Genomic DNA, 26,269 nt, shown 5'->3' on the forward strand with positions numbered 1-26,269 from the left:
AACATTAATGAAAATTAAAATCTTTTATTTTTGGGTGCTACACAACAGAGGTTTACTGTTAAATGTAAAAAAAAAACAAAAACAAATGTGATTATTCCTTTCACCTGGTAGATTTTGGTTTAGAGGAATCACTGCTCACAGACAGAGATGTGGTGACTGTGACCTTCAGCAATTGTGAGGGCACCGGCAAATTACCCCAGCTTCAAAACTAGAGTTTGGAATTGAGAACCGATTTGTTTTAAGATCTGGTTTCCTAAAAAAGGATTGAAACTTCAGCACGGGAAACAAATATGAGGACACTGTCCTGAAACGCTGTCCTGTCCATACCCAAATAAATTGTACCCTTTACTCTTTACTCATTCTGTAGTGTGGAAGCACTCTTAACTGCTGTCTGTGTGAGCGACCCTTGACACTTCTAAAGAAATGGCATTGTTGCAGATAGTCGGCTTTTTTTTTTTTTTTTTCATAGTCTGAATGCCAGGACAGGGGCAACAAGAGGCCACAGCATTACACAAGTGTACTGTTTACTCTGGCGGTTTAGACCTAACACCAGCCTGCAACCCCCTCTATGGCCACAGCTCATAGAAGCAAACTTGGCTCTCGCCGGCCGGTATTATTTTGGCTGCTGGGTGTAAGCCGAAGTGCAATGTATGCTTGCAATCTCTTCCTTATTTTCCCTCTACCTCTACCCCGCTGTTGCTTTTTCCATGGGAATCCCAGGGCCATATATGGTCATCAGTGGCTGGCGAGGCAAAGTAAGGCTTTTGCTCTTGCTTGCACGCTCTCTCTCTCTCTCTCTCTCTCTCTCTCTCTCTCTCTCTCTCTCTCCCTCCCCTTCTTTCAAGTCCAGCTGTAACCCTCTCAATGGCCTCCTGCAGTAGAGCAGTTTTTTTTTTTTTTCGCTGTCTCACACATCTCTGGGTGAACCGTGTCAAGAATACGCATGACATTTCACCCCAGTTTCTATTTACTATAATGAGAAAAACAATTATTTAAATGGTTAATCATTTGTTTTATAATGTTTAATAACTGTTTTAGTGAAATGTTTTATTTTTTTAATGTATCTATATAATTTGGTTTTATGCATGTTTTTTGCTGCATTTTTGCAAAGTCTAGAAATGCATCAATATTAAGATACAGTGATTTCAGAGACTGTTTAAAGGAAAAGTTCACCCAAAAATGAACATCCTGTCATTAATTACTCACTCTCATGATTTTCCAAAATGGTAAGACCTTTCGTTCATATTCAGAACAAAAATTAAGATATTTTTTAAGATAGACAGTAAGGGTACTACCATGATCAAGGCCCAGAAAGGTAGTAAAGACATTAAAATAGACCATGTCACATCAGTGGTTCAACCAGAATGCTATAAAGCTACAAGAATACTTTCTGTGTGCAAAGAAAACCAAAATAACAATGTTATTCAACGATTTCGTCTCTCCTGGGACAGTCGGCTACCATTATTGAGAGTACCTCAACATTAGTAGTTTTTGTAAACCTGTAGGTAATGGCCATTTGGTTTCAATTTTTTTATTATTATATGAAAATAAACAAGCTGAGACAATAACTGAACAACTTTTTTTGCTTTTCTATAGCATCAAGCCTCAAATGTCAACTATACGTTGGATTGGTTTCTTCTTTAAATAAAAAGGAAAAAAATATGCATGGTGTTATAATGTTATACTAAAACTAAAATTAAAACAATGGAAAAATGCTTAAGATAACATTTAGAAACTTAAAAAAGCATCTTAAGCACGCAGAATAACATAAGTGGAATTTGAACGATTAATTGCCGCTTTGAACGATTATGTAATTGTGGCATCTGTAATTGTAATTGCGTTTAGAAATCCGATTAATGTGCAGCCCTAAACTATAGCTATATAGATATTACTATTTCCCTTTAAGGTAATTTTAGATGAATGCAAATATAATATTAAAATAACAATTAAATATCAAATATAGATATATTATTCAAAAACAGATTTTTTTTTTTATATAATTTAGTCAAATATGACCATTTCACTTTCACCCGTTCAATTAATTTATTTTTTTATTGTTGCTTGCACATGCATCCTCTTTTTCTCGCTCTGTGTGCTTCTTTCTCTTTCTACACCGTGACACACACACACACACACCACAAGGAGGAATTCCTTTTGTGGAAGTGGCTGTGTGCTGGTGCGTTGATGATGTAGAGAGAGGAGGCGGGGCTCTTGCTGGCTCTGGGCTCAGAGCTGTGGTGTTACTTCTTGGGTAATTTCTCCAGTGGTGTGTTGGAGCCGGGCCCGACTGCAGCCTCGCTAGGTGGCCTCTGCTGCAGGAGAAAGCAAGACGGGAGTGGGTCGGTTGAAACGTCCCGGAGCGTAGTGTCATTGCTAGAGTTGCTTTATAAGGGAGTGAATTGGATTTCCCTTTCAAAAATAAACGTGTGTTATCAGACCTTAGACTATATTCCCTATCTTTTGTTATTGCGTGAGCTAGTGCAAGCTCATAAAAAAGGCAGCATTATGGTTTTTATTTGGTCACATGTGATATTTTGCATTTCGAACCAGCCCACTGATGGACTGTTTGGGTTTTCGTCACAGATACTCAAACGTTATCATGTAGTTATAAACGTTTAGAAGTAGATAATGAGTTTTGTGATGGCAATAGCCAGCACATTATGCTTTAAGATATGGCAACTCATGAAAAGAAAGTTTGCATATGGTTTGCATAAATGTTTGTTTTAAAGTCTAAAGCTATCTTAGCAACCAGCTGAGGCTTTTTTGCTGTTTGTAAAGAAACTCACGAAACAAATGATGTCACGCTCTCCTTAAGGACCAGAGTTTCAAATGAGCTTAGTCTGAATTATCATATCCCTTGATAATCATTATATAATGAGATGTTATTGTCTTGCCTGACTAGCCTAAACATCCAAAAATTTTGGACAAAGTGATTGTTTTCAATTAGACAATATTGGGTGGCTGGCTGTCATCGAGTCAGACCATTTATTTTGGCGTGTGCTGTTGGGGTTTTTGCTTCTCTTTTTGGAGGTTAATAGTAAAAAGACATCTTTTTCCATCAAACACAAAATAAAATATTTTGAACAGTCTCCAAGTTGCTCTTTTCCATATGACTACAGCATTTAATGACCAGGGACTGCCAACCAACAAAAATATCACAAAAGTGTTTTATTTTATGACGTGACCAAAGGATTTTCCTGTGTAGGTTAACAATCCCCAAAGTTCTATGTAGGTAATGACTCCTGATGCCAAATCTAGTTTATTCCATTACTCAACTGCGAAGTTCCTTACTATTTAGCAGCTGCCCAAGAATCAAAGCACTGGATTTAGTTTGTGCACACTTGAACTGACTTTGAGGGATACATAGTTGGCCACTTAAACAGGGGAATGCCAAGGACAGTTGCCTCACAAACCACCTCTGGCTTCTGGGCTGCAGCACAAAACTTTTCAGTTCACATGCAGTCAACAATTGTAAACTGTATAATGAATTTTTACATTTATTTTAATATTATATAAGTGCTCATCTGAAAAGCGAGGTATATGCTTATTGGCCAGCTATGCGGTGTGTTTATTGGCTGAATACCTCAAGTGCGTGACTGAAATCTTATGCCCCCTACCATACTGTGATGCCGTGTCCCGGTACGATGTGCACAGCCAGCATTATAGGTTACTCTACCAGATTCAGGAAACCGTCCTCTGTAAAATGTGCTGCACTCATCTCAATATTTGGATTGAACTGTTCTGGAACAGTGTTGTAAATACAACTGAAAAAAAGGATTAAAAAGTGGGTGACATTTAGAAGAATGTTGACAACCAAACAGTTGCTGGTAGCCATTGACTTCCATAGTATGGAAACTGTATTATTGAAGTGAATGACTACCGTCAACACTTTTGGTCACAATATCTTGTTTTGTGTTAAGCAGACCAAAGATTGAATTTTTTGTGACTTCAGTTTGTCTTTTAACAGCTGGGTTTCTATAAATGGTCTAAGGTAGACTGGAGAAAGACTTGTGCTGGCAAAATCGTAAATATGGTACCTCAGGCCTTTGTTTTCAATCATACATGACCTTTTAACATGCATTTACTTTGGCTGTTGTTTGCCCAAGGAGGAATTTTGAAAGAGAATTGCAGGATTGAGAAAGCGTCCTGATTTTTCAGCTGAAAGTCTAAAGGGGCTGCTAGAGGAAGTGAGATGGGAGGGGGCTTCAAGTGTCTTCTCCTCTTGAAGTGTAGTGCTGCTATAGTTAGATCCAAACGCTTCACATGATGACTTGGGAGATAATCACTCATGGGCTTGCAGCTTCACACACACGCACACACACACACATGCACACACACATGGGGAGCTTGTGCTCCTCTCTGCAGTGGTGGTTTGAAGTCACAGTTCCTTTTAAAGTATGGAAAAAGCCCAGTGTCCTTTTTCTGAACTTCAAGGAATGGACATACATTTGGTCTTGTAATGGTTGGAATGGAGTTAATTGTAGTTAAATGATATAGCCATCTCGCTCTGTCTGTTTACTGCATTTTGTTACCTTTTTATGACTTAATTTGCTTAATTTGACATGCTAGTAAACAATTAACTTTTCCATAAATGTCAACAAATATATATCTTATATTATTATTTATTTATTATTACAGCACATAATAGTAATTTTTTATGCATAATTAATTTAGACCAATTTTGTGTATAATGTGATGTATAGATATATAGAACAAATCGTGATTCATTTAGGGGGTAGGAGTTTATATGAATGTATGTCTGAGGACTTTAGATGGTATTTTTCTTTTCATTTTGCCTCTGTATAATGCATATTAAAGTTCATAAGTGCAGTGCTGCTTTGTTTACAGCGAAACCAAGGAAACACTTTATGCACCACCTGCTGGCAGAGAGTGAATCTGCAGCTCGTTAAGTTCGTCTGCTGTTTCTGCTTCATGTAGATATTTTTAATGTATAGTTTCACAAAGCAGAATCAAACCATTCTGGTTTTGCTTTCAAATTTTAAAATTATACAATCTAATTTAGATTTAAAACTGCTCATCTTGCATGTATACAGCATCTTTGTTTGGATCACGATTAAATGCAGTGGTTGCCACTAATTTTAAATGGAAAGAGAACAGACAAAGCCTTAGTTTGTTTTCTATTTACTTTTGTTATTTACATTAACATTATATTTAAATGTAGTCATTTAGTAGATGCTTTTATCTAAAGTGACTTACAAATGAGTACAATAGAAGCAATTAGAACTGCTACTAACGATTATTTTTTCTGTCGACTAATCTAACGATTATTTTTATTACAATAAATAATTAATCTAATGTTCTTTTTTTTATTAGCTAATGAATCCTTTGGATAACTTTACAAAAAAAAATATAATATTTCAACCTTTATTCATTCTCAACCTATGTGGTTGAAGTTTTTACAGTATAAAATAATCAAGAGGCAAAGAAAATTATTTCACTATGGTAAATATAAGCTTATGATAGCGTTTATAATTAAACCACAGTAGCCATAAATTTACAGTTGTCTGAGACGTCATGAAATGTTCTTTAGCATCACAAATCATAAAATGTAGTCAGGGTTCTGCTATGGTTTAGCATGGTTTCCAGAGATCTGGAGTTGATTCGGGGTAGCTCGGTGGTTTGTGACTGTCTCGCGGTGCGCTGTCTTTCAAGGGGCTGTTCACATGCACGCTCAAGTTCGTTATTTCCGATGTAGGAATGGAAGCGGCGCGCTCGCTTTTTTCCAGGCACGTCCGCACCGCATCGAGTTAAAAACATCTCAACTTTTCAGAATGCCGCAAGCGCAAGAATATCAGACCTGAACCAGGAAGTTGGTCACCAGATCATACGGTAACCAGTTAAACCGTAACACCGGAGAGCGCCAAGATGTTTTCCTCTGAGGTGCTCGCGGCATACTCGCGCATTGCAGTTGTGCTGCCGTGGTACACCTTATCGGTTTTGCAAAGGGAACAAAGGGCCATTTTATTTGTCCGCTGCTTAAAGTATTCCCATACTTTTGATAACAGTGGTCTCTGTTTTTGTGATAGAATGCAACTTTCTCCATTCCCAGTATACCATTACGCGACATGTAAACAAACAGTGTGACGCGTCGACGTATTTTTGTTGTCGACGTAATCGATGACGTTGACGCGTCGTTGCAGCACTAGAAGCAATCAAAACCAACAAAAAGCAATGATACGCAAGAGCTATATTAGTATACTATTAGTGTTTTATTTCAATTTCACAAAGAAACATGCAGCATTTTATTCAAGCAACAATAAAAGGGCCCATTCAATTTATAATGTCTTAAATCACAGTTTGTAAAAAAAATAAAAATAAATAAATGTGAATCGAATCATGAGTTGAGTGACTCGTTTCATCCCTAATAATAATAATAATAATAAATACATTATTAAAATCTTGATTTAAAAATGTATTTATTTATTTGTGGTTTAACTTGGGGTTGGGTGATTTACTGCAATTAAACTAATTTCTTTAAAAAAAAGTATTTAAATGGAAAAATAATTATAAAGTATTACTTTTTATATAGGGTTGAAATATGAGCCAGACTCTTGACTGGTTTTGTGAGATTCACCCAAGAATACTTTAGTGACCATATATATATATACTGTGTTTGACTATTTGGCAGTTACTGCTTGAAAGCAGTAGTGTCTTCCTCTTTGGTTTTAACCTATTATGGAGAGACCTCATCAGCTGGTCCATATAGACTTGTACCCCTTGTTCAGGGGTCTGTAATCATGTGTTCAGAGTTTGACCATAAAGGGCTATGAGAATCGTGCTGGTTAAGCCAAAGTGAAGAGCTCAAAAGCACAGCAGTTCCAAAAGAAGTAGGACCCCCTCCGGCCCTCAGCTGTACGACTGTCTTTTCATCTCTCCCTCGGCAGAGTCTGTCTCCAGGGGCTGCTGGAACAACCCTGGGGTGTTTTAAATGAAATCCCATCTTTATTTATGTTCATTACAAAGGGCCAACATGACCAAACTCTTGCCTTTTTTTGTTTCGAGCCCTATTTCCATGGACACAAGCAGGGCTTCACCTCCGCATCAGTCGCATGTTTCAGATCTGCTGAATTGTGCCCCTCTCTCCCAATGCAGGCGGAGCTCTTGCGGTGTTGTTTTAGGATTAGGCTGGCGCATAAAATGGGCACCGTATTGTTTCAGCTGTAACTAAGCCATATTTAACCTTTATTGTGCCTTTATTAAGTTAATCTACAGATAACGCTCTGTAATCAACGCTGTTTGTCTAGTCCAAATTGAATGGCGTGCTTGAGATGTGGGGGTCATGACCCATCTTCTGTTTCTCTGTCAGAGAGGGTTTTCTCAAAAAGAATCACACAAATAATTTCTTCGTATTTACTATTAGTTTTCAGACATGTGTTCCAAGAACTGTGGTCCTCCTCCGTTGGTCCTACCCCGAACTTAAGCTTTGGAGCGAGCCAGTGTAACTGCGTCAGGCTTGTCATGATGCTCAAACAAACAGAGCAATGTTTTGAAGCATCACAGTGTTTAAACTCTTCTGGGAAATCATCCTACTAATGGTTTACTTTTAGCTGTCTCTGCATATTACACACTTCACTTTTAACATACTGACATTCGATGCGGTCGGTCTTGTAGAAGTTGGCGGTCTGTGTAGGATCAGGTTTCATTAGGGTACAGTGCTACTCCGAAGCATCACTTCCTCCTTTGGGCTGTTTTAGTAATGTGGCACTTTAGCAGCCTGCCTCGCAATCACAGGCTCATGTCTCGCTGATTTTCATATACCTCATTATATAGGGGTTAAACTCTTTGTGCCTGTTTTAAGTGCACTTTCTTAATCTGTTAAAAAACCGAATCTGTCTGCGACATTTATGAATCCATGTGTAGAGTGCTTTATGGGAAATGAGGGCATAGTGTCTCTTCTCTTAGTGATGGGAAGTTCCCCTATGTCCTGGGTCAGATTTGCTAACTGCATTTTCTGAAAAACAGTATGTCTTTTGTAGACCTTTAGACTAGATTCTATTGTCCACATATCCACATTGATTGTCCAGATCCACTTTTATTATTATAGTCATTATGCAATGAAGAGGAAGCGCTAATGTCCGCAAACTAGGACTGTATGATAAATGTTTATGCTTTTTATATTTTTTGGTGACCATGTAATAATTGACCAATATAGTTAATATCGTGCATATTAAAAGATTATTTTTTAAAAGCATCTCTTTATTTTACAAAAGAGAATTCACTAAGAAAACCAAAAAGAGTTATCTTAAAAACACAAATAAAAATATTTTTGTAAGCACGTTGATCTTTGTTGATTTGTGATTAAAAGTCTGAATTAAATGACTAGGGCTGGGTATCGATTCAGATGTTCCAGATCGATTCTATTTCGATTCACAAGCTCTCAAATCGATTCGATTTCGATTTCCTATTAGAGCTGTAATCGGGCCTTAAAAATTAAGCCCGACAGATTTCGGCCCGAGCCTGACAAGTATACGTTTTGATTGACAGCTTTTTAAAAGCCCGAACCCATTTACAATCCGACATTATTCAAATGTACGCACGCACACAGCTCTTTTGCCTTTTGTCAGGAATGAGTCATTTATACATGGTTTAACATAATTTATACATGACTAATGTAATATGCCACTTGTAAGTTTGAACAAAGAAATAAAATAAGTCCTCTGTAACATCGTTACATCCCAGTACTCTATAAATAGCCCTAGGTATAGGCACATTTAGCATATAAATAGGCAAATGCACCAATAAAAACAAGTCTTTCTTAAAAAATTAAATTAAGATAAATTCTAAATGAAGATGGGATATTTGCCGGATTTGCTTCGCCATAGCAGCTGACATAATAAAATATTAATGCCAACATTAGCTTATATAGCCTACTCTGTCTACATTATGCATTTAAGACTCAAATAATATTTAGTTATTATTTGAAAAACATTTGCTCACCAAGATTAGGTTAAGGCCTACCTGTTTTTGTGGAGGAAAATGATTGAATCCACTGTAGATGTCTTCAGCGCGCTCCTGCACTCACTGATGGTGCGTCATTATTCACTCATTATTCTCATTATAAACAAGGTCAAAACTTTTCCAAACCTCAGACTTTGGTTTAGTTGCTGGTGCTACCAAAACGTAATCGTCAGAGGCAAGCCTCAGTTTCAACTACTCGGCATACATTTTCGCATCTTTCTCGCGCTAATCGAAACCCATTACATGACCGCTCATTTACCGCACAAGCCCGAGCCCGGCCCGGCTCGGCCCGGCCCGATTGGTTCGATTGGCAATGGGTTTCTTCACACTGCCTGAACATGTGCAATTGTGCTTTTGAAGACAACTGACCACGCGCACCTGTCCGCGTGGTCGTCTGCTCAGAGCCTCGGTACACACTCTCCAATGGTGGTGTTTTACATCATGCCTGTCTAGCGGTCCATAGATAGCGGACTCGCGGAAGCGGAAAGTATAAGAGTCTTAAAATGCAAGTCTGTAAGGCGCGAATGGGAGCATGACCCTGACGTGCGACATTGCATAAAATGTGCGTTCACAAATGTAGCCTATGTTGATCCAAATATGGAAAGCACTTTTGAATGAAATAATGAGGTTCTCTCCAGAGATGTTTTGCCACATTTCTTCAATTAAGGATGATTGCTGCGTAGTATATGGTGTGTCCATTTGCTTTAACTTCATGTGAGTTGCAAAAGTTTTGTGTGTGTTCAGCATATGGTGAGCCGCATTTGAATTTGTGACGGGCCGCGGATTGAGAGCCACTGCTTTATACTGAATGAATGAATGACAGGTTCGTTGGTAACATCGGACAAGGCACATAAGAGGGTGACATCTAGTGGAGAGGATTTGTAATTAGATTAACGCTAATCTTACGACAGACGTTAATCAGACGTTCAATGTCTGCGGAAATAAATATTGAAAAAAATCGATTCATGGCCTTTGATAATCGATTTTGAATCGACCACATTTTAAAAAACTATGAATCGAAAAATCTGTTTTTAACCCAGCCCTATAAATGACTGATAAATGACATTTGTCATTTGATTTATTTTTGTTCATTTTTCATTTGTTTAAAAAAAAAAATTGTTGGTTATTATTACTGTTGATTTAGGCCTATATAAATGGTTTCATCTAAATCTGTTCATTTAGGGAATAACATTGTGTAATTGTGACATTGTGATTGTTTTAAACAGTTACTAAACGAAACATTGTGAATCTACTTTGCAACAATGGCTCTTTGGTTGAATGATGGCTACACTGATTAAAAAAAAACACTTGCTCTTTTAAAGTATTTTAGAGCAAATGCTTTAATCAAACACTGTCAAAATGTTCCAAATATTGACTTTTGTCTCAAGTTCTATGGCCCAACTCAGATTTTTCACAATAAGCATCTATTATACCTTTGCTGAGTAAAATTAGAAGCATAAATGTGCTTTGATTTATATCTGTAAGCCTCCAAGCTTGTTGATTTGCGTCCAGAATCAAGCATCTGCAGTCATTCAAATGAAAGTGTGACGGTGAACAAAATGGCCTTAAGTGGCCTCTCTTGGGTTTCTTTATAGTGGTCTCAGATATATCCAATCAAGCTTAGAAAGTCCACTAAAGGTAGCATTTTATATCGTGATCCTGCCTCTAATTAAAAATCTGCTCAGCAGTGTGTAAATTCTCTATTGGCAGCCAAAACGGTTTTCACTTAACTGCGGATTGAATTCTGCGTGCTTAGGTCTGTCTGCGAGAAGCTAGATACGGTAGTGTCAAAGCGGAACTCTATCTATCAGCATGGCATCGACTGTAAGAGCAAAACCGAGACTCTGCTTGTGCACGTCTGAAATCTTCTATTTTTAGCAGTGTATCACAGACCAGATCCTACACAGCATGGGGCTGACATTTTTGGTTACAAGGCAGATCAGCAGCTGTTTGAATGTATTTGTGGTGCTTTTGTGTATTGAAGTTCACCACTTGTTCCTTAAGAGCAGCTTAAGTGGTCTATTGTTGACATTTTAGACAGGAATCCTTTTAGGTTCAACTGAACGTCACTCATCTTGGTAGTTCTGCAGATTTCTTTTTTGCCTTTGGCAGCACTGCATAATTCAGCTTTGTGCCCCTATTGGCTATAGTTTGACTTAAAGGGATAGTACATCTAAAAATGTAAATTAATCAAAGTGCCTTTTAAGGCAAGAAATTTCACTCTGTGACCGTTTTTGAAACGTGCTTTCAGAAGCGAAGTGATTTGTTTGTGAAAGAAAAATATCCATATTTAAAATGTAATAAACCATAATCTCTAGTTTCTGCTAACTGTCATACACACATTCATGAGAGAATGCCATTCCAGCAGATGACGTTGTCTCACTGGAAAACCAGTCTCTTCTTGGCTTATATCGAATTCCTCCAATATTTTGCTTTGCAAATCCCCGTTTTGTACTTCTGATTTTCTGAACACACGTACGACAGTTAGCAGAAGGTAGAGATTACACCTTATAAAGTTTTAAATATGGATTTTTTTTCTTACACAAGCACATTGGTTCACTTCAGAAGGCTTTTATTAACACCTCAGAGCCACGTGGAGCACTTTTATGATGGATGGATGCACTCTATTGGGCTTCAAAATCACAACCGCCCATTCTCTGGCATTGGAAAAGCCAGGACCTTTTTTTAAATATAACCCTTGAGTGTATTTGTCTGAAAGAACAACACCTTGGATGGCTTGAGGTTGAATAAATCATGGTGTAATTTTCATTCTTTTGGTGAACTATCCCTTTAAAGTTTGATCTTATTTGTGAATATTTGGCAAAATTTTGCTGGCAAAAAAGGTGCATTGTCATTAGTTCAGCATCATGAAGCACTGCTCACACAGAAGTCTTATTCAAACCAAGGCTTTCTGTTGGTCTTTATTGTATACACCTACGTATATCTGCTTTATCTCTATGTCTGGTACTAATCAATGCACATCTCCAGCTCTGTCAAACAGGTTTGAATGGAGGTGGGATGACTTGTTCCCTTTTGAGTCAGTACACGTCTGTGGTCTCTGTACGTGCCTGTCCGCGACCATCAGGGATGTGGGATTTGGATGTAATCCTTGCTGTTATTACTAATATTAATAGTCAGATTAGCTCCCAAATGTCTTCTAAATGTGTAGCCGCACCATCAAATAAAAAAGACCTCACGTCTGTCTGGATCAGTTTGACACCCACATTCCAAATCTGTCTTCATTACACACAGATGACATTCTTATAGCTACTCGGTGCATGTTCAGAAAGGATTTTACAGTGCTGCTTTTTTCCTACGCTACACACAAGTGCTCAGAGACTCCAACATGGCGCTCAGAAGCACTTTATGGAATTAGTTTAGAGTCCTTCTTTGGAGAGTAATTTCGTTTGTCTTATAGCTGAAAGTCCAGCTCTGCATTCCCTGACGTGGTCACGGCCTCTCACACCTGTCAGGCCTGAACAATTACAGCCATTAAGGGATTGCCATTGTTGGGCTGTGGGAACTGCTGGGTAAGGCTTATAATAAACATGGTGTGTTGTGAGGGCAGAAGGTATATCGAATAGGTTGTGTGATTATGGTATTTAAAAATGTCCCCATGTTTGCCGAAGTGAATTGTATCATTGTAGACTTAATCAAATAAGAGTTCTGTATGGACCAAAAGCAACCCCGACTGAATTAGAGGTGTGGCTGAATCAGTGTTCTGAAAGCACAAAAAAACAAACAAATAATGCGTTCTACGGAGCCGCTAAAGGGACATGGTTAGCAGCTTGCTAACGGTAGCCTGTTACATTACAGTACATACAATTTCACTTACCACATAAACCGTGTAAGGGGAGATGACTTTTAAGATGATGGCAAATAATTTTCAGATCCTGAGCACCACTGACAAACATCTAATCTTGTAAAACGTGTGTAAAAGTACTGCTCCTTTGTAGTATAAACTAGGGCTGGGCGATATATCTAACGATATGATCATGCGCATCTAATCAGTAAAGCTGCTTCCGTGATCACCGCTAAAATCGCCATCACCCGCTTATAATTGGAGTGGCATTTAATAGACAGAGCCGTAGATCGCTGACAAGCCACGCCATATCGCGTTCATTATCGAAGGCGATTCATCTGCGATAATGAACGCGATATGGCGTAGCTGGTCAGCGTGTGATCGCAAATCTCGAAATTGAAAGTAAAACAAGTGTGCATTCAAATGCTATGAAAATGCCTGCATATTATGGCCGCACGATTAATTGCATGCAATTGTCGTGCATGTCTTGTCCATTTAAAAAAAAAATATCCATAAAGGGAATAAATACGAGATGGGAGGAAAATCTATTGTCGCAATTATATCGTTGGGTAATTCTATTGTGTATGAACTGTGGGCATTAGGGTATGGCTGCACGATTAATCGCATGTGATTTGTCTTGCGTGTCTCGTCAGTAAAGCTGGTTCTGTGATTAGTAGCAAATGTCCATCACCTGCTTTCTAATGGAGCGGCACTTACTTACTGCACAGATCCTTAGTTTACTGAAAAGCTATGCAATATCGCGTCATAATTGCAGATGATTCGTGTTAGGTTATGAGCGCGATATTGCGTAGCTTGTCAGTGACAAATGTCTCGGTGTAGTAAGTGCCACTGCGGCGCCCCGGGAGCAGTTGGGGGCACCTAAGTCTTGGTATTGCCAAGTATTTTTGCTCATTTCAAGTTAGTATTCAGATTTGTATCTGAGTGAAAGTGTATCTGGAGAGTAGTGATTATAGTCCCGGTGAAAATGTAATGAGAGGAGAGATGTCAGCACAAATTATGGATAAACATTTAAAATAAACTGTTATATTCCATAAAAAATAGAGTTGTAAATTTGGATTTCCTGGTGAAGTCTGTGTACAGTAACAGCCACTTTGAACCTTTAAAAGGTGTTCAGAATCTTTTAAGCTAGTTGTTTGGGCAGTCCTGGTTTCTTCTACCTCTGGCTTGACAAGGCCCTGATAAGAGCAAAGAGGCCCACACGTTTCTACTGTGGTACTGTAAACGGCCCAAATTTGGGCAAGGATTTCAACCAGATCGTCTTGTGCCCTGACCGTGAGGCTGGTTTGTGTGTTTCCTTGTCTATGGTATTGTCATGGCAAGCAGGTGTAAGACCAGGAGATTTTACGGGCAGCTGTTCAAGAGGAGAGCACATGGAGAACCGAGGTTGGACGCTAGTCAAGGTTGTGGAGTTTAGACTGTGAGGTGTTGAGTCTGACAAGGGGCACTTTCAAAATATAAGATAATTAGGCAGTTAACACGATCGCCAGGACCAAAAAATGTTGATCTTTGCCAACTGTAGAAAGCAAGAAAATATATACATTTTTTACAATTGTACGACCTGAAGTAAGTATTTTTCCGTCAATACAGTTTTTTTTTTTTTTTTTTTTTTTTCAATGTTAACGAGGCTGCATTTATTTGATGCAAAAATACAGTAAAGACCGTAATATTGTTATATTACTGTCACTTTTGGATAAAATAATGTCTTTGTTGAAAAAAGGCATTTCTTTTTTAACATTTTACTTATCCCCAAACTAGTGTATATACACGTATGTTGTCTTTGTCTCTATCAAGCTCTTTTGTCTCATCGAGTGTTGACATGCTTTATTTACAGACCTCCATATCTCCCCCGAGGGATTTTGGTTACCTGATGATATAACATGTCTTTGTTTAGAGGAATAGGTTCCCACTGAAGATTAATGTTTGGCCCTGAAGCTCAAGCGTGAGTTTATGAAACTGCTTTGCTAAGGCTCTTAATCCAGATCTTAGGTAACCGAAATGTATATGCTGCTTGAATTTAGATTTGAACAGGTCAATTTGAATAGGTTTTGAGAGGCTAAAATGGCTAGTAATTTTGCTTGGATGTTAACTCCTTTCTTCTCTTTTCCAGGCCTGCATAGATGATAATGTGGACATGGTGACCTTCCTGGTGGAGCATGGAGCCTGCATCAACCAGCCCGACAATGAAGGCTGGATCCCCCTTCACGCTGCCGCTTCCTGCGGATACCTCGACATCGCTGAGTAAGTCCCACGTCCCCACCACAGAAAAACTTAAGGGTTTCTATTTCTCCTTTTTGTCCCAGGGTTTAATGCTTCTAATTAAAACAAAAAGTTTGAACTTCTTTGTCAGGTTATCACATGACATTTTTATAGTTTTTATTTTAGACACGAAATATTTAAAACGTGAAGCAAAGTCTAAAAATTGATAGTAATAAGACATTTTTTTTGCAACACCAAATCATCACATTAGAATGATTTCTGAAGGATCATGTGACACTGGAGTAATGACTGTTAAAAATTCAGCATTTTAATCAAAGGAATGCATAACATTTTGAAATATATAAAAAATGGCATATACTAATACCCCCCCCCCCCCACCCACACACATTTTATTAATATTTTATATTACTACAGCCTTGGTCTACAGAAGAGACTTTCTTTCAAAAACGTAAAAAACAAAATCTAACTGACCTTAATCATTTGTAGTTGAAACATCAATGACTTGCGAGGATTTTAGCCAAAGCCTGTAATATAAATTAAAATATTTACGACCAATTCTCTCTTTTATCTAGTTGCTGATTAGCTTGCCTATTCTTAACATATCAGCTGTTTATTAGCATTTATAAAGCTACTATTCTCCATAACTGTATTCTACTTCCCTAGTCCTACCCAATACCTAAACTTAACAACTACCTTACTAACTATTTAGCAGAAGCAAATTAAGAGTTTGAGTCAAAGGTCATAGTTATTGGTTTGTTGAAAGAGAGAATTGGACCTTAAAATAAAGTGTGACTAGTGTTTGAAATCTTAGTTGTATGTTTAATTTCCTCTTTCCCACGCTTCATCTGTTTATTTTGAGTATTTTGCCAGCTCTATGTTACCTGGTTAAGAGGTCAGCCCAGGTTCCAGGCCCCAAGTGACCTCTGTTGTAAGTGATGGATTAACACCTAACCTGTGCTGAAATCATAGCTGTGGTGCATATGATTTAACACTCTGACACTTTGCTTGAAGGGTTCCATTCATCAATGAGTCATTCTTTCTGTATAAAGAATTAATAAACATATTCTCTTCTGTGAATTGATGATGATTTGACAGTTTAAAGTTGTTTCATAACCTAGTGAGCTGTGTGACTGCCCGCTACCTGCATACGCAGCAGCCTTCCATGACCGTCATGGAATCTTAAAAGAGACAGACTTGGGACACTATATAAACAGCACCTCTGTAGGCCTCAGAAATAATGCAGCCGGTGCATGAGAGAACTGACTTTTAATTGATGTTGATGTTGGCAAATTGTTTAGCTAATGAACAATGTTCTGACATTTTGCCTGTGCTTTTCAGCATTGAATGGATTTCTGTTTATTATCAATAGTTTGCTATTTTGAGAGACTTTTTTTCACTTAGCTTGTTGCTGTGCATTGTGGGATTGCAACATGATTTATAATGTCGTGTCTATCATGATTACTGTTGTCACGGACAATTCTTAATTGCAGTTCAGACTTTGTCTTTGTTGCTCTGTTGTCCGTGTCAGGCTTCTATATGGAGTGGGTGTTTTTAATATTGAATTTCATGATTGAGCTATATTGGAGGCTTGAGGTCTGTATAGGGAACGCAGCACTCTAGAGAAAATATCAGCTGACATTTAAATGGGGCAAACTGTAAAATGGAACAAGCTTGCTTTTGTCCTGAATATTGCGAGTACTCTGACCTGTTTTGTGATAGGAATAACATTTCCAGAAACGGAAAAAGGGACTGTGTACAATATGGTAAAACTAACGCAAGCCTAATGACACAAGTATACAAATTTAGCATGACAGCCCTCATGTAAATGAACACTTTCCAAATTTCCTTCTTTGAAAACCATTAAGGCTGTGCAAAAAATCGAATGCGTTTTTCATCCGCATCTCATCAGTAAAGATGCTCCTGTAATTAGAAGTATATCTCCAGCACGTGCGTTCAGATCAGGGTTGCCAGGTTTTCACAACAAATCCTGCCCACCTTAAAACTAGTCCAAAACTAGCCCAATTGCATTTCCGGGAGGTTCCACGATAAAAATAATTTTACCAAGGCAACCCTGCTAAAAAACATACGTTTTAACCCCGGGAAGCAATTTTTTTTATCGGGGAACCTTCTGGAAGCGCGATTGGGCTAGTTTTGGACTAGTTTACTTACTAGTTTACTTACTAGTTTGTAAGTCAAAAACCACCTTGAGCGAGCAAAATAACTTTTTGTGAATTAAGGGATTTTTTTTTTTTCATCACACTTTTTTTTGTACATTATTATTATTATTATTATTATTATTATTTTTTTTTTTATTTTTTATTTTTTCTGAAAAAATGATCAGAACTGACAGGAAGCGGAGTGGGAGAGAAATCGGAAGCTAAATCAGGAAAGGTCCTCAAGTCAGGATTAGAACTTGACGCCAGTAGTGCAACTGTGCTGTATTTTGGCACGCTGACTCAATCACTCGTTTCTGATTAATTTAGGCCTACTTCAGAATGTGGATAAAAACAGGGTGATGGAAACATTGCTATTTTGGCAAATCTGTCTGACTAAATCTGAGGGTATTTCCTATTATGTATTCTTCAAAAGAACTGGGTATCGCCTGCGAAAATGTGCAGAACAATGAAAAATGTGTCCACACCTTAAGATATAAGGATGGGTCAGGGTGCGTTGAGTTGTCGTTCAGTAACCCACTAGCCAGTTTTGAACATTTGTAGTTTCGCACCGGTCTGGTAAAACTAAGCATGTTTTCAAATACTGACCACCCTGTATGTTTGATTGTGGTTGACCGTGAATACATTAGTTTTGCCTCTTAAATAATCTTAGCAAAGCATTGTCGATGATCAGTTTAAAAACAAAACAATAGGTTTTTGCAGGACAATCAAGTCAAGGGCCGTTTTAGTAAAATAAAAAATTCCGTACTTGCAGCCAAGTGGAGTTTTGCAAGAGCGTTTGTTTTCTAGTGAGGAACTACTAGCTGAGCAGCTTTGAATACGTAAGGTGATCAAGACTGTAGTAAGGGCAGGTCTGTGCAGCTTTGTTTCCCTAGTGCTGCAGTTCTTGAATCTAACACATGACCAGAGAGGTTATTGAGGGCGATGTGTTGATCACGCCAAGGTCAACGCTGAAACGGACACTCCTTTATATATAACTCACAAGCCTATGTACTCGGTGACATGAATTCACACTGTTAACCAGTAACAGAAGTGGATGACGACTTCACTGAATCTTGATTAAGATGCAAATCACCACTTGAACTCTCGAGGTTTCTGTGAGTCCAAGAGGCCCCATTCCATTTCTTCATTATTTCTCATTTTCTTTCTTCCAAAACCTCCAAAGCAGCGGTTGTCAGTTCAATTCGGATGATGCCTTTTTAAACGTCTTGTCATGTCTTTGCAGGTATCTTATCAGTCAAGGTGCACACGTCGGTGTAGTTAACAGCGAGGGAGAAACGCCATTGGATATCGCAGAAGAGGAGGCCATGGAGGAGCTTCTGCAAAACGAGATCAACCGGCAAGGTACTGCTGCGTCTCCTTGACACACATCGCACAGGCACCGCAAACTTCTTCTCTCATGACAAGGATTTGGCAAGTGTGTACAAGGCTTAGTGTCATGTCCACGTCATGCAGTGGTTGAGATCATTGCATTCTGACAATTTTGAGTCAGAGTTCTTCAAATTAATTGCCTTGCATGGATGGCCAAGGGTGATATATGCTTGATGCTAAACTTTCACAGCTGCCGTGTGCTCGTGTTGAGGCTACAAGTCTTGGCAGGACTCCAGCGGGTGCAATGACTCAGAATACATATTAGAGCCGAGCTCATCCAGTAGCGTAACACACAACACCCTTTCTCCTGTGTCCACTCTTAACTTGCCGTTTGACCTGGCTGGGAACTTGATGTCTGAGTAGGGGTGTGCGATATGACTATTTTTGATTATGGATGATAAAAATGTCTCAACCATCTGCTTTTGAAGAAATTTCGTAGTACCGTGCTACAGCGCATTCAGTTTTAGCACCTCCTCTGTCTCAATATACTGTACAATGCGAGACACATTCACCTCAAATTGTAATGATCCCAAAATAGATTCTTCTAGAATCTAATAGCCATTCTTGATGATGAAACGGAGCCCAGCTGTGACTGAGAGGCCCTGTTCAGACATGCGTTAACCGCCTGAGGTGGTGTGCGGCTCAGGATGTATCAGCGGCAGATAGTACAGACTCTTCAGTGGCTCAGGAGAGGAAGTGAGAAAGGCTGCTGATGGAGGCGTATTTCAACACTCTTCTATATAAATCTGTGAACAGGATCTAGCCACATAATCCAAGACAAAAGTTCTTGTTGGTTGATGTATCAGGGTGGTGCAACTGTCATGAGCATACTGAAGAAAAATCTTCAATAAAAGGATTGAACCTTCTTAATTGTAGTATTTTTTTTTAAAGAATGATCTTTGGCGTTGTTGCCTTATTTTGGGCAGGACAGGAAAGAGATTTGGTAGGAAGTGAAGTAGGTGAAACTGGTCTGAAAGGGACCATTAGCGAAGACTCAAATTTTACTCAAATTTTAATTAATGCAGAATTACTGGCATAATTTAATATCAACCAACTGCTCATGAAAAGCAGTTTCATATTGCGACCCTCTACGCACACCTTGGCAATATAATTGCCATTGACTAGTAATTTTTTCAGTTTACTTGCCAGACTAATATACTATTGTACACACAAACACGAACACATATGTATGATTCCAATCAGCTTATTTTTGTAAAAGGGCACAGCTTCTTAAATCTTAGAAATGAAATTGCCATTTGTGCATTAGCTCCGCCCATTATCGGAGAAACCGGCATATCTTCTGCTTGGCTTAAATTAACTCCATTATTTTGACAGGAAAATACAACAAAGAATATAGTTTCAATGTAGCCCATCGATTCAGCATTGTTAGACTCTTGCTCTCTCTCTTTGCATATGTGAGAAACAGCGCTATCAGCAAAGCAACGGTGAGTCGCGCACTTTCACACTGAGTTTACAGTTCGGCTAATACAGGTGCGCTGTGCATCCATTGAGATGAATGGAAAAAGTACAGATTGCTTGATGGAGAAATAAACTCTAAAGCACTCCGTCAATGTACAGCGAGTAAAATCTAAGAATTTATTGGCCAATAGCTAAATATAGACATCATTTAGTTGTAAAATTTAGTCTCATATACCAGTGATTTACTTGCAGTGTAGAGGGTTGTTTTATATTATGTTTGCTTGATGTTAGTTTATAATGTTTGCGAAGTTTATTTTTTCTTCCCACCAATAAGTCCATTTTCTTTATTTACGCTCTCTGTGAAACACGGTTACCACTTGCAGAAACTTAACTAAATGGCCTTCTGTGATTGGTTGACTTATTTGCACTGTCCAACTCCATACCCTCTTTTACAGCATGTCGTGTGTTTTCAAAACTTGAGATGGCAAGCACTATGATAGATGCACACATATATATTTGAGCTCACTCGAGTCAAATCCCTAGGGAGATGAAATTTAAAAAACAATCACTTACAAATTAAATCAACATAACCATAACCAAATAACTTTGTGTATATTTGGTTACATTTGGTTAGATGATTTGGTTACGAATGCCATCAAATTTCTGAAAAGATGATGGCAGTAAACCACAATTTAGGCATTCTGTTAATAATATTAACATGAGTTAATAATGGCAATGGTAACAAACTATAATAAAATGTATTCAACTCAAGGAAATCTGTGCTGACTTTATTAGCAATGCTTAAACAAGGATACGCTTGGTGGCTTAATGGTGTTAAACACTGCAAGATTTAAAATAAATGTACTTTTCTTCATTATGTCTGAGAATACAACACTGCTGTATCTTTCAATAAAAGATAATTTGAAAAACTGACACGTGTTTACAATAAATGAAAATAATAATTGAAAAGTGTGAAGAACAAATGGGAACTTAATCTTTCAGTTCCTCAGGCACATCATTAAAAAGAAACTTGAAAAATAAAAATAAACTCCTTAATGTTTAAGGAGGCTCTGCAAAGTCTTTTGAGGTGGACAGAACAGCATCTGAGAGAGAACAAACAGCAACTGAGGGTCTGTCTTGACCGATTTAGGCTGTCCAACTGCAGTATCGCTCTTGTGATTGATGGGCAGATACGAGTTGTTTAGGACACGCCTCCTTGATTTAATACAAGAAGGAAGATTGTCCAGATTTTCCAGATTTCAAATCCAGGCATTTCGGAAGGGTAGAAAGGAATAATTCATACTTTAAACTGGGGAATTAGTTTTGAGTTAAAGCGTGTTTTTGTTGAGTTATGTGTAAGAATCAGGAACATTTTTGATTAATTTCATGACAATTTGATAAAAAGTGAAGCTGTGTTTGTCCCCGAGTCATGTGGTGCAACCTTACATGCAGAAACAAGAAGGGAAGAAAAAGAAAATGAATGAGTTTAATCAGGAATGATTAATCAGTTGATATTGGTCCATTTTGGGACTGTAATATTAGCCACTAAATGAGCAGTTTGAGCAATGAATACAACTGGCTTTTCTTACTTTCATCAGTTCCAGAATTTACAAAGAGCCCCGAGTCAGCTTTGACTGATGTTGGTATTGGCCATTGAAAAAAATAAATAAATAAATAATAATTTTGGATGATCAAGGCATACAGATATTTAGTTTTCTCTTTATTTTGTGAAGAATCAATCGATATACCTTACTCAGATTTTGTGGCTTTGGTCAGCAGCAAGTCCACAGTAGCTCCTGAAACATAAGCCTCGAATTGGTCATGCGGAAAGGCAATATTCAGAGAGCAAAAACCAAGCTTGTGCTTGTCATTTATCGCTCCTAACAGCTCTACATGCGGCGTCAATTTGTTTATAATTGCTCTGCCCTGCTGTTAACATATCACACTCTTTAAGAGCATGTTATATAACATTCGCAATTCAGCCCACGCTCATGGCCATCCAGTGTGGTTTAGCCAATGGCAGCTGATAGCTTTCATTTGAGGGTTTAAAGACACTCTTCAGCTTTAAAGAAGCACAAAAGACTCCTGCAGACATCAGAAATCACATTGCTGGTGAGGAGCAACGTCCTTTTCTATCGTGATGCTCGTCGTTCGGTGGTCAGGCCAGAACAGGAGCCCACGCTTTATTCCATGTGTTGTATTATAAGACACTGCACTATTCTCAGCTCAGAGATGGCATTATGTAACAGTGAGTGTTGTATAATGCCTTCAGCCTCTTCTAATGTGATTATCTTTTTTTCCCACTCCCTCTCCTTTTGAACGAGACCCCAGTCATGAGGTTAAACTTAAGCATAGACCACCACCACCCCCCTCCGCAGGGTCATCCCTCAGACCTATTAGGAGTTGCTCATTTCCACTGAAATCAGGTGACAAGGAGCCTTTCTTAGCCAAAGCAACAGATTTTTCCAGCTCTTGTAGCTTGGAAAATCAGACGTCTATTATGGATGGTGACATAACCTGTCTGACAAAAACTGACTTTTCGGATGAAAAGGATTAATGAACCTTATGTAAAAGCCCAAAAGGCCCTATTGTACTCACAGTGAAGTTCTTAATCGCAGTACTACCTGAGAAGCGGTTTACTGTTAGCAAATAAATCAATGCAATCAATTAGAATGACAATGCTACAGACCAATTGTAGTTTACCAGCCGGAGTTGGAACTTTTCCATTAAAAACTCCCAACGCAGACGGTTTTGGTCTTTTGTCTGAAATTACGTCGCACCAACTACTTCCTTGATTTCGCTTAAAATATATCAGGGCTTTACTGAATTGACTTAAAGTGAACCTTTTAGTTGTAAACCCAAGCTCCTATCCGCTGCTATTGGCTGTATGTCAGTGCTCTCGTGGAGGTCAGTTTGCCTCTTGCTGTTTATAGAGGCTGCTTATTCTTCTGGCACTCAGTACACTTTTGTTCTACCTGTTTTTACTTGTTACGTGCAGCCTCGGTCTGCAAGAAAAAAAGAGCCATTATGCTCATCAGCTGTCTGTTACACAATGCACTGAAACCTATTAAGAAGGAAAGACAAAGCAAAGCTGTTTTTTTCCCTCTGTTGGCTGTTGAATCAGCAGAGCCACTGGTGACATCGCTATGTGTTCATCATTTTGAGCAATCTGCATCCCGAGAGCCCGTCTACAGTATACCCTCTGCCTTTTGTCCTGGGTTGATGAGAAGTGATGGTGCTCTGGTTTGCACCGGCAAATAAAGGACTAATGTACGTAAGCAGAGAAGTCACACGAATGGCAGCCCCTGTAGTTTTGGACCTGGTGTGGCATTGCGATCGCATGTGTAATGAGAGACTGTTGCATTTACACTGGCCACTGACATGCCCTTAGAATTCAACAACTCTCTTTGAAAGTGAATGGCTTTTGCAAATCCCTGTGCTCGTAAACCAACATTAAGGCTCCTGTTATTGCTTAAGCTTATTTATTGCTCAGCTGAGACGAAGTGCTGTTTAGAATTAAAGACTTGACAAACCAACAAAAACGAACAACAAAGACTTTTTTTTGGATTTGTATTTGGAGAACAAAGACGTGTCAAACCAAAAAAAAAAAACTTTTTTATTACACTTTTATGCCTGCTGTTTTGCGCACCGGTGTCCTCATTCACATTGGCGCCTTTTGTTTAGTCACGAGTTGCGATAATTGTGCGTGATAATCGTCCCGGTGTGCATGAGGCTTTAATGTCGGACCTAACCTAAGGATACGTTTCGTCTGATATTGTTTTCATTTATTCGCTTTCATGGTTTTTTTGTTTCTTGTTTTTAGTTTTTTGTTAGCTTGATTTGGATTAATTTTTATTATTTTTGTTTAATTTTCTTGTTTTTGTATTTTTATTTATTAGCTTAGTTTGTTCGTTCATATTGGTTATTTATTGGTTACTAAATATAATTCTTAGATGTTAATATAAATTTCCATCTTTCATTCTGTATCATGTTGTAATGCCTAAATTCAGTTTAATTCAAGGTTTAAATGGAGCAGTTTTGTGTTTTGCATTATCTTTAATATCAATTATTTAGTGAATGCAATTGTATCGTGAATACAATTATCAGCTTATCTGTATCAACCAGAATCAGTGCATACAAGGTACTTCCATGAATTTTGAGCATTCGATAAGGAAACTGGATTTGTATTTGGATACCAGCTGTGGTCTCCAAATATTCCTATTCCTAACCTCTTACCTTGGCAGCAAATACAGATCTCTCAAGAATTTTGGAGAATTACTGTCTAGACTAGTGATGCGAGGGTCTTATTTTTTTTTCCTTCCCACAGGGGCATCACGCAAGTTACTTTGATACGTAGACCTTCGTATTGTAACCTTATCAAAGAACTTAATAAAATGTTAAAATATATGCCGTTATTTCACTGACAGATGTCGAGCGCAAATCTCTCTGCTCGCGTGTGGATTTTCTTGATCTGGCACAAAACCTCAGATATATCCCGAAAACTGTGCAGGCACTTAAAACATGTCTCTCCTCTCGCTCTAACATTATTTCCTGCTACAATAATGCGCTCTCAACATTTGTCAGTAAAATAACGCCATAAAAATATGCATTCAAAATATTTAATATAGGCTATAGGGAATTGCACGCAACATACATGGATTTTTATTTTTTTTTGTTTTTGTTTTTAATGACCCGCACCTAACCCACCCCACAAATAAAGTGCCAATTTGAGACGACCCGCAGACGACCCGCATCACTAGTCTAGACATCACCCATTTACACCAGACAAGACTGATATTCAGGCTTCACTTGATGAAGCATGTTCTTACCTCTTCCAATTTCTTTCCACGATAGGAATTTTCTTGCAACACACAGCAGCTCTGTTATGGTATTTGCACAGGAATTTCCACAGATTTCTGTTTCATGGACTCATCTTTTTCTGGCTTACTTCCAGCTCTTTCGTCAAATATGGACCCCATCTCTTCAACCAAACTGATCAAAATCGATCTCTTTAATCACATCGTATTTCACTTTCCCCAGAAGCCGCACCTGCTGGCCATTCATTCGGGCTTGTAGCCATATAAGGGATGTGGCATGATCCTCATGCTGCTCATTTGTAATTTGAGATGGCTCATTATTCTGACAAATATGAAAGGTCAAGTAGCTGTCAGTTATGTTTCGGTGTATATATAAAGCAGTGATCTTGTTTTGGTATAGCACTCAGTGGAGATTAAACATTTACAGGGCTCCAGATTTCGACCCTTCAGTTTCAATGAAAATGAAAGCATAATGAAACCGTGCTACTCGTTTGAACTCGTTTTGAAAAGCTTATCTTTTTTTATTATTATTATTGTTTATTTCACATTAAGCAATGGAAGCTCTTTTATTTATTTTTTGATTCCTCAGTGTTTTCTAAATGCTTTGTAGGTTATTAGTCGGTATATAATACAGCATGTGATGAGCCATGTCTCATTTTATTCGTTTTTAATAAATGTTTTGTAAGCTAGTTTGTCATTTGTATCTTGATTTGTTGTTGGGCTTTATAATTAAGAATAACAATTAATCCATCTTTTGTTTTACGCTTATAACATAGCAAAAGTGAAACTACCGTTCACAAAATTCTAAATAAAAAATTCAAATCACAAATAATACTGATAATAAAGAATGGGTTGAATGTTAACCACTTTAATTTCCATATAACAATAAACTATGATAAACGTTCATCGGCGTTCATAGAATAATTGCTTGTTGTAGCATAAAAAATAATAAATAATCGCGACCAAATGTGCTCATGTGACCAGCTGATAAAGTTAGTTGCAAAAGAGTGACCAGTGGGAAGAATGAGTCTGGACCCTTGATTTAGACACATGGTAAATGGTCACTTGCGTCAAAGTTACAAGCTCCAGAGTGTCTATTGTTGTTTCCTGTTTTAGCTTAATGCTGTCAGGTCTCTACATGCCTAAGTAAATGTCAGATTAAATAGACTACAGGCACAGTGACCCATTTGGCAGTCCTCCATTGTGGACTGGTTTACATTGTTGTGTTTTCGGAACAATAAAAAGAATTCAAGTATGCATAGAATATTTTTATGCACATTTGAATGTGAAGCGATAATATCAAAATAAACCCTAGAATGTGAACTTCCTGGTAGTTTCCAGGAAGGCACTGTCTTATCAGATAGCAATCGATAAAACCTATTTTTTTCATTCATTTTTTCATTTAATATTTTATTTTTGTAGTTTGTTATTGATCAGTCATTTGGAGTTTTCTATAGGCATACTGTTTT

At 38.1% G+C, this 26,269-nt stretch overlaps 1 protein-coding gene across 5 annotated transcripts in view; it reads left to right on the plus strand.

Annotated features, from left to right (window-relative positions):
- The window catches only part of LOC127956609 (protein phosphatase 1 regulatory subunit 12A), a 65,586-nt gene that overhangs the window by 14,966 nt on the left and 24,351 nt on the right, over positions 1–26,269 (plus strand). For all 5 annotated transcript variants that reach the window (XM_052554656.1, XM_052554658.1, XM_052554660.1 and 2 more), the window contains exons 2-3: positions 14,910–15,040; positions 18,419–18,537. In XM_052554656.1, coding sequence (XP_052410616.1) covers positions 14,910–15,040; positions 18,419–18,537 — 250 coding nt within the window. The remainder of the gene's footprint in view (positions 1–14,909; positions 15,041–18,418; positions 18,538–26,269) is intronic.

This window comes from Carassius gibelio, chromosome B4, assembly GCF_023724105.1.
Source record: "Carassius gibelio isolate Cgi1373 ecotype wild population from Czech Republic chromosome B4, carGib1.2-hapl.c, whole genome shotgun sequence".
In the NCBI taxonomy this organism is placed as follows: Eukaryota; Metazoa; Chordata; class Actinopteri; order Cypriniformes; family Cyprinidae; genus Carassius; species Carassius gibelio.